The following is a 13,113-nucleotide window of genomic DNA, read 5'->3' on the forward strand; positions in this document are numbered from 1 at the left end:
ACTTCCAATAAGGATAATTTGTGCCATCAAATTATGGTGACTTCTTGGTGTTATTGATTTGAGCCATTTTGACACCGAAGGTTGTTAAGCCTTAAATCATGGTGACCACGGCTCTGATACCACTTGAAAGGTCCTAATGACTTGAGGAGGGGTGAATTGCCTATTAATTTTTTTTACAACAACACTAAGGCAAGTGATTAGTAAATAAGATGGTGAAGCGAATTTTGCGCTAGCACTACACTTGTGTTGCAAGCCACCTACCCAATTCTAAAATCTATGATCTTTAGTATATCACAACAATACTAAGTCACTAATTTACACCAAGGTGAGCAAGCTAGCAAGAGAACTACAACTAAGAGCTACACTAACTAGTTTCAATTACCACAAGGTCTACACAAGTAAAGGCACAATGTAATACAAGAGAGTGGTAGAGAGGTATACCCCCGTAGCAAGTGATCAATCAATGAATGCCAATGAATACTAAGGAGACAACCAAGACACAATGATTTTTTCTCCGAGGTTCACTTGCTTGCCGACAAGCTAGTCCATATTGTTGCGATTCACTCACTTAAAGATTCACGCGCCAATTGTCATCACACGCCAAACCCGTAACCGGGTTCCACACAACCAACACAAGATGAGTATCACATAAACCACGAGTAATTCACTAGTGTCGAGTACCATAAAAAGGGGTCCCTTAAGCAAGAACTGAAAAAATCGCTTAGACCTTGTAAAAATTGAAGCTAAGAGACAAACACCGGCAAACCCCCACCTTATCCGAGGCTCGGCTGGACCGCCCGACCCACCTCAAACAATATCCAGGCTCACCCAAAGCGGGCTCCGCCCAGAACGAAACCGCGAGGCCTCGGATGAGGTATCGATTCTTCGACTCGCCCGAGGCCCCGCCCGTAAGGCCTCGGACGAGGTACCGATTCTCCGCCTCGTCCGAGGCCCCGCTCGTAAGGCCTCGGATGAGGTACCGATTCTCCGCCTCGCCCGAGGCCCCACGCGTAAGGCCTCGGACAAGGTACCAATTCTCCGACTCGCCCGAGGCCCCGCCCGTAAGGCCTTGGACGAGGTACTAATTCTCCGCCTCGCCCGAGGCCCCGCCCGTAAGGACTCGGACGAGGTACCGATTCTCCGCCTCGACCGAGGCCCCACGCGTAAGGCCTCGGACGAGGTATCGATTCTCTGCCTCACCCGAGGCCTTGCCCGTAAGGCCTCGGACGAGGTACCGATTCTCTGCCTCGCTCGAGGTCCCACGCGTAAGGCCTTGGACGAGGTACCGATTCTTCGCCTCGCTCGAGGCCCTACCCGTAAGGCCTTGGACGAGGTACCAATTCTCCGACTCGCCCGAGGCCCCGCCCGTAAGGCCTCGGACGAGGTACCGATTCTCTGACTCACTCGAGGCCCCGCCCGTAAGGCCTCGAACGAGGTACCAATTCTCTGCCTCACCCGAGGTCCCGCGCGTAAGGCCTCGGACAAGGTACTGATTCTCCGACTCGCCTGAGGCCTCGCCCGTAAGGCCTCGGACGAGGTACCGATTCTCCGCCTCGCTCGACGCCCCGCGCGTAAGGCCTCGGACAAGGTACCAATTCTCCGACTCGCTCGAGGCCCCGCCCGTAAGGCCTCGGACGAGGTACTGATTCTCCGCCTCGCCCGAGGCCCCGCCCGTAAGGCCTCGGACGAGATACCGATTCTCTGCCTCACTCGAGGCCCCGCGCGTAAGGCCTTAGACGAGGTACCGATTCTTCGCCTCGCCCGAGGCCCCGCCCGTAAGGCCTCGGACGAGGTACCGATTCTCTGACTCGCCCGAGGCCCCGCCCGTAAGGCCTCGGATGAGGTACCGATTCTCCGACTCGCCTGAGGCCCTGCCCGTAAGGCCTCGAACGAGGTACTGATTCTCCGACTCGCCCGAGGCCCTGCTCGTAAGGCCTCGGACGAGGTACCAATTCTCCACCTCGCCCGAGGCCCCGCCCGTAAGGCCTCGGGCGAGGTACTGATTCCCCGCCTCGCCTGAGGCCCCGCGCCACGAGGCCTCGGACGAGGACGTCACATCCAACCAACGTGTCCAACCACTCCCGCGATGTCAGCTGAACGACGACTCGATACAGCGGAGTGGCTGATGAGATGGGAGTCACATCGACGCCATGCCGTCTGGGACAGGACGGGGCAGGGGTTACCGGTCGCTGTGCTTGGCGCTGTGCCCACGACTGATACCCATGCTGCACTGTGCTACCTAACCCCACCTGCTCCAAGGACAGCGCGGCGTGGATAGTCAAGTCTGGGTCCCTGTAGCCTCGGAATCAACGTACAAGACCAACTGCTCCCTCCGAGCCTCGGCTATCCGCTTCTGGGCTCTTGTAGCCTTAGGACTTGCACCCACCGAGCCCCCCACAATGGTTCAGCCTCTGCACCGATTGGGCCTCGTCTCTCTACGTTGTCAACATGCAGCGATCGACACGTCGTCTATAGTACGCACCATACCCTGCGCCAAGCCGCAGGAGCTCCCACGTCGCACAGGATCAGGCATGACCGGTGCGTCGCTCCAGTGCACTGAGGACAAGGCCGCTCCACCGACGATGCCGCCATAGTGACGAGCTACAGGGCTTGGCATACCGCCTCCGCTCACAAAACGCCACGTAGCAAATACATGTACCACCCCTATGCCTCCCTTCAACTATAAAAGGGAGCGACCAGGACCGCTTCTAGAGAAGACACACAGACAAGCAACACACAACGCTCTGTAACACACACGCTTCCTCACCGCAAGAGATCGACATCTCAAGCAACCCACGTTACTCCACGCAGAGACCTAGGACTAGCTCCCTCTCTCGCTCAGCTTGTAAGCCTCTACTACAAGCACCTCGGTGCAAGGAATACAAGATCGCTCTCTTAGACTGGACGTAGGGTACCTATTGCCTGAACCAGTATAAACCTTGTGTCTCTTTGCATCACTATCCGGGATTAGGAGCACGCAGTACACTTTCACTAGTCGGTTAAGAGCCTTCCGGTCCAAAACACCGACAACTAGTGTACCTTTTCACTCTCTACCGAGGAAAGGTCAAGAACCCCTCACAATCACCACGATTGGAGCCGGATACAAGCACCTTTCTCCGCTTGACGATCCTCGCTGCTCCAAGCTATATTGGTGGCGGCAACCACCAAGAGTAAGAAGCGAACCCCGTAGCGAAACACGAAAATCAAGTGTCTCTAGATACAATCACTCAAACAATGCACTTAGATTCACTCCCAATCTCACAAAGATGATGAATCAATGATGGAGATGAGTGGGAGGGCTTTAGCTAAGCTCAGAAGGTTGCTATGTCAATGCAAATGGCCAAGAGTGCGAGCTAGAGCCGGCCAAATGCCTTATATAGACATCCCCTCGAAATAGAGCCATTAGGCACCACGGGAAGCTCACTGTGTGGTGACTGGATGCGCCGATAAGATTGACCGGACGCTCGGCCCTCTATGTTTGGCCGTGGGATCGCTGCCACATGTCACAGCTTCAAACATGCGCCATCCAATCCCAACGGTCAACTCGATCACGCGCTCAAATTAATGAATGATCGGACGCACCATGTCGAGATCGGACGCGGCCGCCTAACGTCCGCTTGCACCCTCACCCAAGGCATCAACCAAGCGACCTAACGCGCTGATGGAATGACCGGACGCTCCATCAACGCGGAGTCTAGTCACTTCTAGAGAGCATCTAGAGCTACACTTTCTTGATTTGACGCGTCCGAGGGAGCACGATCGGACTCAGGGCCGAGTCTGGTCCTCACTGCTGCTACGCGTCAATAGTTTCGCCGCCACATCATCATACGTCATCGTTGACCGGACCCAGAGGCTGCGCGTCCGATCACTTCCTCGCGCCAGCGTCCGATTAACTAGGCTGAGACCGTGCCACTACTCCACTAGTGACTAGACGCGCAGGTCCAGCGTCCGGTTCTGCGTCCAGTCAGCACAGTGACCTCTTAATAGTACAAAAGCTCTTTGACAACCGTATTTTGATACGAGTTTTACCCCTCTTAATAGTACAACTATCGATCCTAAATGTGATCACACTCGCTAAGTATCTTGATCACTAAACCCCAAAAAGATTTTATCAAGTTTCACCTTTGTCTTAAACTTTTTGTTTTTCTCTTTCTTCTTTTTCAAGCCGAGCACTTGATCATCACCATGGTCACACCATCATCGTGATCTTCACCACTGGCTCCATTACTTGGAATATGCTACCTATCTAATAATGACTTTGATAAACTAGGTTAGCACTTAGTGTTTTATCAATTCACCAAAACCAAACTAGAGCTTTTAACTTCCCAAAGAAGAAAAAGTATATATTACCTTTCTCAACTTTCACGAAAGTTCGCTTTTCCTCTCTGAACTCTTAAACCGGGCAAAACACGTCCCTCAACTTTTAAAACCGTTCATCTTACCTCCCTAGCCCTATTATAAACAATTTTGAAGGCGGTTTTGTCTTTTTCTTTTTTATTTATTTCGGCTGAATCTTTGAAAAATCATAGTAAATTATAGAAAAAATATAAAATGAAAAATATAATTTTATTAGACTACACATTAGTAGATCTATACAGTGAACATATAATATAGTATGTTTTAGTACAAAATTTTTTGTTGTGGCTTTAGATCTATGCTTTTGTGTAATTAATTGGAATAATTCATATCTGCAGTTTTTATAGTCTAATTGTGATGAAATTTTTATTGTGAGCTAATTATTATACGATTGAACTGTAGTAAAAATTTCATACTCATTCGGTCATGTATAACTTAATTATAGATTTATTTATATTTAACAAGCATAAACCTAAATAAAATCTATAACTAAGTTATACATGATCCAATGAGTATGAAATTTCTACTGCAGTTTAAGCATACAATAATTAGTCAACCATAAAAATTTTATCGTAATTGGACCATAAAACCTGCAGCTATGAATTATTCCATTAAATTATAGAAAAGCAAGCAGAAACTTTATACTAAAGTATACTATATTATATATTCACTGTGTAGATTTACTCATGTGGAGTCCAACAAAATTGGATTTTCTATTTTATGATTTTTCTGTGATTTACTATGATTTTTTAAAGATTTAGGAGAAATAAATAAAAAAGCAAAAGATAAAACCGTCTTTGACGAACGATTTTGAAAGTTAAGAGAGGTGTTTTGTCTGGTTTTAGAGTTTTGAGAGGAAAAACAGATTTTTGTGAAAATTGAGAAAGGTAATATTGAGAGAGGTGTTTTGCCCAATTTTTATGAAAATTAAGGAAGATAATGTTGACTTTGTCCTCCCGAAAAACACCTGCTTTTTCCTTCTCCAATGTAGAGAAGTGGACTCCGGCTCCAACTGGTACACGCTGCACTGTGACTTGTGAGCTGCAAGGGCCGGGCAGATATTTGCGCCACCGTGGCTATAGAACCTCTCTTGCCCAAGCCCTTCTCCCTCGCAAAACCCTAGTTTTCCCTCCTCCCCTACTTTGCGGCGCGCCACATCGAACTCGCCGACGCGCTCCAGAGATCCATGGATCGGCGCAAGGGCGGCAACCGCGACGCCAACGGCGGCCTGGCGGAGGCCACGGCGTCGCGGCTGAGGTTCGACTCCGACGAGGAGGCAGAAGAGGTGGGGATGGAGGTGGAAGAGAGCCTCGACGCGGAGGGGGAGGACGAGCAGGCGGCGACGGAGGTGATTGGAAGCGAAAAGACCAGCGCCGACTACTACTTCGACTCATACTCCCACTTCGGTACGCGCGCCCCTGCTGTTCGATTTAGCGTTATTGCCCCGCAGATTTGGATGTTCTGTATCCAGAGCTTCGATCTTGGAAGTGACAAAGTTTCCTGTATAGTTGTAAGTGGGGAAAGGATTGGCCTTTGCCTGCCCGGATTTGGTGCTTGCGTTGGATAGAGCTTTAGCCTGGTTACTGTGCATTAACCATTTATAGGATTCAATATTCATTTGCAGTATTAGTGTGAGTGGAGAATTTAGAATTTCGATGGTGCTGATTGTCAAGCAGCAAATATATTTTCTTTTGTGTATTGGTGTTGCCTGTATGTTGGTACTTCTGATAGATTATTGACATCGTGTATATAATAGAAATTGAGTGTTAACGATGTGATTGATCATCAACCAGAGCTTTACTATGCGTGGAGGAGGAACCGAAAGATTGTTGTTTAGTTGGTTCTGCACCGTGTGTGTGACTTTTCATTGCTCCACCAGATGATAAATGTTTGACTGAAGTTGTTTTTTGGCTGAAAAATTGATCTTTCCTGAAATTGTGATCATTAGCTACTACTAACAATCTAGTTTACAACTGGCGTAGGACAATTATTCCTATCTTCAGTGGCTACATACTTTGATGTGGCTATTATTCAGCCAATGTGTAGTTAAATGTTTGCTGGTCATTGTAATGTGTCGGGAAAATAAAGGCGCTAAAAATGTATTCTTGTTCTGTTTAATTGATTTAAGTGGTGTTACTAATTGTATGGATGTTGTTGTTGAAGTGTTGTGCACTCTTCTGTTATTTCGTCTCTGGTGTACTTTAGGCTGTTTTAGTGCTGTTCTGATGAAGAAACATTAAAATTGAATTGCTGGAAACTTTAATTTTGTCATCACCTGATTCATGTAGCACATGTCCAGATGTCCTCTCTTGTACTAAATTTTTCCATTGTAATCATATGCGCTACCATTTTTTAAATTTACCTTCTGCGTTGTGTTTCTATACAGTATATAAGTATAACTATGTACTCAACTACTCACGCTTCTCCGTTTAAGGTAGTGCAATATTTACTCAGGTTTCCCATGTTCTTTGTTTTGCAGGTATTCATGAAGTAAGTGATTCTGAAACAAACCTTACATGTGGTGGCTTAGTAGCATCATGTTTTACAAGCAATTGATATATATTTGGAGCAAGGATGTCTATGCAGTGGAGATGCCAATTATTTGCTTGTACTGACTGCAGGAAATGCTAAAAGATGTCGTTCGGACAAAAACATATCAAAATGTTATCTCCCAGAACAGCTATCTTATCAAGGACAAAGTAGTCCTTGATGTTGGTGCTGGAACCGGAATTCTTTCACTTTTCTGTGCAAAAGCAGGAGCTAAACATGTCTATGCGGTTAGTTGGCTCACTTTTGTTCATGTTTTCATTTCACTATTATGGTGACTTCGATCATATATAAGTTATTTTAGTGGATATATCTTTTCTATATTCATTCTTAACTGTTATAACCATTGTCTGCCACAGCGCCACACTTTCTTGTAGATAGGACTTGTATCCTAATTACTATGCAAGTCACAGCTATCTATGATCTGAATACGAAATTAAAGAGAAGCTATCTAACCTATTTGTATAAACTTTAGACGCATGATAAGCACAGAATTGAATCTAAATTCTGCATCAGCTTGAAATAACTGTTTCTCGTGTAGATAAAAACCTTTATTTTTCCTCAAAAACTGTAGTGTTTGTTTTTGTCTCTTTTTTTGTAAAAAAAATGGATGGCCATTTTCATATGTGGGGGATACGTTCATTGTCTACAAATGGAGGGCTTGCAATATCCTGTATTGACAACATTCAGTTTACGATATGATAAGTTCTATAGTTTAGGGTATGTAGTTTTTTATCAGACACCGATTTCCTGTCATGTTGGCATCTTGTGAATGTGTTTTTAACTTTAATCCTTCTTTGCTGATCTGTTCTTAGTCTTAGCCATTGTTCTTCTGTCATCTTGACATCTTGTGAATGTGCTTTTAATAACTCTGATAATACTTTTACTAATATATATATGTTGATCTGTTCTTACTTTTACAGATTGAATGTTCCCAGATGGCAGACATGGCAAAGGAAATTGTGAAATCAAATGGATATTCTGATGGTAGATTCCTGTCACTGTTTCACTCTCTGTTCTGTTTCTACATTTAATGCTTATTTGACTATGACATATCCTTACAATTATTTTAATCTCTGCAGTCATAACTGTAATAAAAGGAAAAGTGGAAGAAATAGAACTTCCAGTCCCAAAAGTAGATGTCATCATCTCGGAGTGGATGGGTTATTTCCTCCTGTTTGAGAATATGTTGAACACTGTCCTATATGCACGCGATAAATGGCTTGTAAGCGATCCTTTATAAAATTATTAATTATTAATACAATGTTTGGATTCTGTTTTTCACAATTTATGGAACATGTTTGGTTCAATGCATGTTTATATACTCTTTCTAGCACTTATTGATGTTTTTTACAAAAATGCAATTTGTTTGTCTATGAATATCTTTATCTGTTGTTCTGTGCTTTGTGTAAAGTATTTGAACTTTCTGAGGGCAGCTTTGGTTGTGCTACTTTTATGTAGGTTGATGGTGGTGTGGTCTTGCCAGACAAGACTTCTTTGCGTCTTACTGCGATTGAAGATGCAGAATATAAGGAAGACAAAATTGAATGTAAGTTCATTGGGTACATGGTTTGTAAAACCTATCAACACTGAGTCTTATTGCCTTTATAAAAAAAAGCTTTGGTTTCAGCAATTTTGACTGGGTTATTTATTTAGTAATGAAGTTCTGTTTGGGTTTTCTGTTGTCCTTTTTGCAGTTTGGAATAATGTATATGGATTTGATATGAGCTGTATAAAGAAACAGGCGATGATGGAGCCACTGGTAGATACAGTGGATGCAAATCAGATTGTCACTAACTGCCCGTTACTGAAGGTATTTGCAGACGAACGATTTTGAAAGTTAAGAGAGGTGTTTTGTCTGGTTTTAGAGTTTTGAGAGGAAAAACAGATTTTTGTGAAAATTGAGAAAGGTAATATTGAGAGAGGTGTTTTGCCCAATTTTTATGAAAATTAAGGAAGATAATGTTGACTTTGTCCTCCCGAAAAACACCTGCTTTTTCCTTCTCCAATGTAGAGAAGTGGACTCCGGCTCCAACTGGTACACGCTGCACTGTGACTTGTGAGCTGCAAGGGCCGGGCAGATATTTGCGCCACCGTGGCTATAGAACCTCTCTTGCCCAAGCCCTTCTCCCTCGCAAAACCCTAGTTTTCCCTCCTCCCCTACTTTGCGGCGCGCCACATCGAACTCGCCGACGCGCTCCAGAGATCCATGGATCGGCGCAAGGGCGGCAACCGCGACGCCAACGGCGGCCTGGCGGAGGCCACGGCGTCGCGGCTGAGGTTCGACTCCGACGAGGAGGCAGAAGAGGTGGGGATGGAGGTGGAAGAGAGCCTCGACGCGGAGGGGGAGGACGAGCAGGCGGCGACGGAGGTGATTGGAAGCGAAAAGACCAGCGCCGACTACTACTTCGACTCATACTCCCACTTCGGTACGCGCGCCCCTGCTGTTCGATTTAGCGTTATTGCCCCGCAGATTTGGATGTTCTGTATCCAGAGCTTCGATCTTGGAAGTGACAAAGTTTCCTGTATAGTTGTAAGTGGGGAAAGGATTGGCCTTTGCCTGCCCGGATTTGGTGCTTGCGTTGGATAGAGCTTTAGCCTGGTTACTGTGCATTAACCATTTATAGGATTCAATATTCATTTGCAGTATTAGTGTGAGTGGAGAATTTAGAATTTCGATGGTGCTGATTGTCAAGCAGCAAATATATTTTCTTTTGTGTATTGGTGTTGCCTGTATGTTGGTACTTCTGATAGATTATTGACATCGTGTATATAATAGAAATTGAGTGTTAACGATGTGATTGATCATCAACCAGAGCTTTACTATGCGTGGAGGAGGAACCGAAAGATTGTTGTTTAGTTGGTTCTGCACCGTGTGTGTGACTTTTCATTGCTCCACCAGATGATAAATGTTCGACTGAAGTTGTTTTTTGGCTGAAAAATTGATCTTTCCTGAAATTGTGATCATTAGCTACTACTAACAATCTAGTTTACAACTGGCGTAGGACAATTATTCCTATCTTCAGTGGCTACATACTTTGATGTGGCTATTATTCAGCCAATGTGTAGTTAAATGTTTGCTGGTCATTGTAATGTGTCGGGAAAATAAAGGCGCTAAAAATGTATTCTTGTTCTGTTTAATTGATTTAAGTGGTGTTACTAATTGTATGGATGTTGTTGTTGAAGTGTTGTGCACTCTTCTGTTATTTCGTCTCTGGTGTACTTTAGGCTGTTTTAGTGCTGTTCTGATGAAGAAACATTAAAATTGAATTGCTGGAAACTTTAATTTTGTCATCACCTGATTCATGTAGCACATGTCCAGATGTCCTCTCTTGTACTAAATTTTTCCATTGTAATCATATGCGCTACCATTTTTTAAATTTACCTTCTGCGTTGTGTTTCTATACAGTATATAAGTATAACTATGTACTCAACTACTCACGCTTCTCCGTTTAAGGTAGTGCAATATTTACTCAGGTTTCCCATGTTCTTTGTTTTGCAGGTATTCATGAAGTAAGTGATTCTGAAACAAACCTTACATGTGGTGGCTTAGTAGCATCATGTTTTACAAGCAATTGATATATATTTGGAGCAAGGATGTCTATGCAGTGGAGATGCCAATTATTTGCTTGTACTGACTGCAGGAAATGCTAAAAGATGTCGTTCGGACAAAAACATATCAAAATGTTATCTCCCAGAACAGCTATCTTATCAAGGACAAAGTAGTCCTTGATGTTGGTGCTGGAACCGGAATTCTTTCACTTTTCTGTGCAAAAGCAGGAGCTAAACATGTCTATGCGGTTAGTTGGCTCACTTTTGTTCATGTTTTCATTTCACTATTATGGTGACTTCGATCATATATAAGTTATTTTAGTGGATATATCTTTTCTATATTCATTCTTAACTGTTATAACCATTGTCTGCCACAGCGCCACACTTTCTTGTAGATAGGACTTGTATCCTAATTACTATGCAAGTCACAGCTATCTATGATCTGAATACGAAATTAAAGAGAAGCTATCTAACCTATTTGTATAAACTTTAGACGCATGATAAGCACAGAATTGAATCTAAATTCTGCATCAGCTTGAAATAACTGTTTCTCGTGTAGATAAAAACCTTTATTTTTCCTCAAAAACTGTAGTGTTTGTTTTTGTCTCTTTTTTTGTAAAAAAAATGGATGGCCATTTTCATATGTGGGGGATACGTTCATTGTCTACAAATGGAGGGCTTGCAATATCCTGTATTGACAACATTCAGTTTACGATATGATAAGTTCTATAGTTTAGGGTATGTAGTTTTTTATCAGACACCGATTTCCTGTCATGTTGGCATCTTGTGAATGTGTTTTTAACTTTAATCCTTCTTTGCTGATCTGTTCTTAGTCTTAGCCATTGTTCTTCTGTCATCTTGACATCTTGTGAATGTGCTTTTAATAACTCTGATAATACTTTTACTAATATATATATGTTGATCTGTTCTTACTTTTACAGATTGAATGTTCCCAGATGGCAGACATGGCAAAGGAAATTGTGAAATCAAATGGATATTCTGATGGTAGATTCCTGTCACTGTTTCACTCTCTGTTCTGTTTCTACATTTAATGCTTATTTGACTATGACATATCCTTACAATTATTTTAATCTCTGCAGTCATAACTGTAATAAAAGGAAAAGTGGAAGAAATAGAACTTCCAGTCCCAAAAGTAGATGTCATCATCTCGGAGTGGATGGGTTATTTCCTCCTGTTTGAGAATATGTTGAACACTGTCCTATATGCACGCGATAAATGGCTTGTAAGCGATCCTTTATAAAATTATTAATTATTAATACAATGTTTGGATTCTGTTTTTCACAATTTATGGAACATGTTTGGTTCAATGCATGTTTATATACTCTTTCTAGCACTTATTGATGTTTTTTACAAAAATGCAATTTGTTTGTCTATGAATATCTTTATCTGTTGTTCTGTGCTTTGTGTAAAGTATTTGAACTTTCTGAGGGCAGCTTTGGTTGTGCTACTTTTATGTAGGTTGATGGTGGTGTGGTCTTGCCAGACAAGACTTCTTTGCGTCTTACTGCGATTGAAGATGCAGAATATAAGGAAGACAAAATTGAATGTAAGTTCATTGGGTACATGGTTTGTAAAACCTATCAACACTGAGTCTTATTGCCTTTATAAAAAAAAGCTTTGGTTTCAGCAATTTTGACTGGGTTATTTATTTAGTAATGAAGTTCTGTTTGGGTTTTCTGTTGTCCTTTTTGCAGTTTGGAATAATGTATATGGATTTGATATGAGCTGTATAAAGAAACAGGCGATGATGGAGCCACTGGTAGATACAGTGGATGCAAATCAGATTGTCACTAACTGCCCGTTACTGAAGGTATTTGCATCCCTAACCAAGGCATAGCTTCCTTAATTTTTCATTGGACGACATTTGAGCTCAAATCCTATGTATTTCAGACAATGGATATCTCCAAAATGACCCCTGGTGACACGTCCTTTACTGTACCATTCAAGCTGGTTGCAGAGCGGAATGATTACATTCATGCTCTTGTTGCATACTTCGATGTGTCATTCACCAAATGCCATAAGCTGATGGGCTTCTCAACAGGTTTGTTGTTTCCTAGCTTCCATCCGCAAGGTATTGTGATTTAGGTGCAAATTTGGTTAACACAACTCATTTCCTAACTACTACTTGCAGGCCCGAGATCAAAAGCCACTCACTGGAAGCAAACTGTTCTTTACCTCGAGGATGTAATAACTATCTGCCAGGGGGAAACCCTGACGGGTAGCATGACAGTCACACCCAATAAGAACAACCCTCGAGATATCGACATTAAGCTCAAGTACTCCATAAATGGGCATAGGTGTCAGGTATCAAGAACACAGTTCTACAAGATGCGGTGACCATGGAACAAACAAGAGATGCTTCAAAGCTCATTAAATTTTGTTTACCTGAGTATCTTGTTTGACAGAAATGATGCTATTTTTCATGATCATGTATTATTACACATCAATTAGTTAGATTCTTTGGAATCTAGCGAAAGTAGGGAGTAGGTTAAACTGGCCTGCTGATATGAGATTGATGTAATGCAAAACCATGTCATATTGCCACAAGGTTGTTGGTGGTTGTATGGATTTGAAGTCCGTTGCAAATTACCGTTTTATGCATTCCACTATTAATCCTTGCCCTTTCTTTTTTGTGTG

At 43.1% G+C, this 13,113-nt stretch overlaps 2 protein-coding genes and 1 long non-coding RNA gene across 6 annotated transcripts in view; all 3 read left to right on the forward strand.

The window, feature by feature from the left end:
• Positions 1 to 13,113, forward strand: part of LOC136551656 (uncharacterized) — a 212,805-nt gene that overhangs the window by 130,808 nt on the left and 68,884 nt on the right. The gene's annotated exons all lie outside the window — the stretch shown is intronic.
• Positions 5,375 to 8,740, forward strand: LOC136550656 (probable protein arginine N-methyltransferase 1). Its single transcript, XM_066542280.1, has 7 exons — positions 5,375 to 5,762; positions 6,836 to 6,846; positions 6,978 to 7,133; positions 7,827 to 7,890; positions 7,986 to 8,128; positions 8,365 to 8,452; positions 8,601 to 8,740. The coding sequence occupies exons 1-7, from the start codon at positions 5,543 to 5,545 to the stop codon at positions 8,738 to 8,740; spliced, it is 822 nt and encodes a 273-aa protein (XP_066398377.1). The 5' UTR covers positions 5,375 to 5,542.
• Positions 8,946 to 13,085, forward strand: LOC136551652 (probable protein arginine N-methyltransferase 1). Its single transcript, XM_066543203.1, has 9 exons — positions 8,946 to 9,332; positions 10,406 to 10,416; positions 10,548 to 10,703; positions 11,397 to 11,460; positions 11,556 to 11,698; positions 11,935 to 12,022; positions 12,171 to 12,286; positions 12,367 to 12,517; positions 12,608 to 13,085. The coding sequence occupies exons 1-9, from the start codon at positions 9,113 to 9,115 to the stop codon at positions 12,811 to 12,813; spliced, it is 1,155 nt and encodes a 384-aa protein (XP_066399300.1). The 5' UTR covers positions 8,946 to 9,112; the 3' UTR covers positions 12,814 to 13,085.

The sequence above is a fragment of the Miscanthus floridulus genome, chromosome 4 (genome assembly GCF_019320115.1).
Source record: "Miscanthus floridulus cultivar M001 chromosome 4, ASM1932011v1, whole genome shotgun sequence".
Lineage (NCBI taxonomy): Eukaryota > Viridiplantae > Streptophyta > Magnoliopsida > Poales > Poaceae > Miscanthus > Miscanthus floridulus.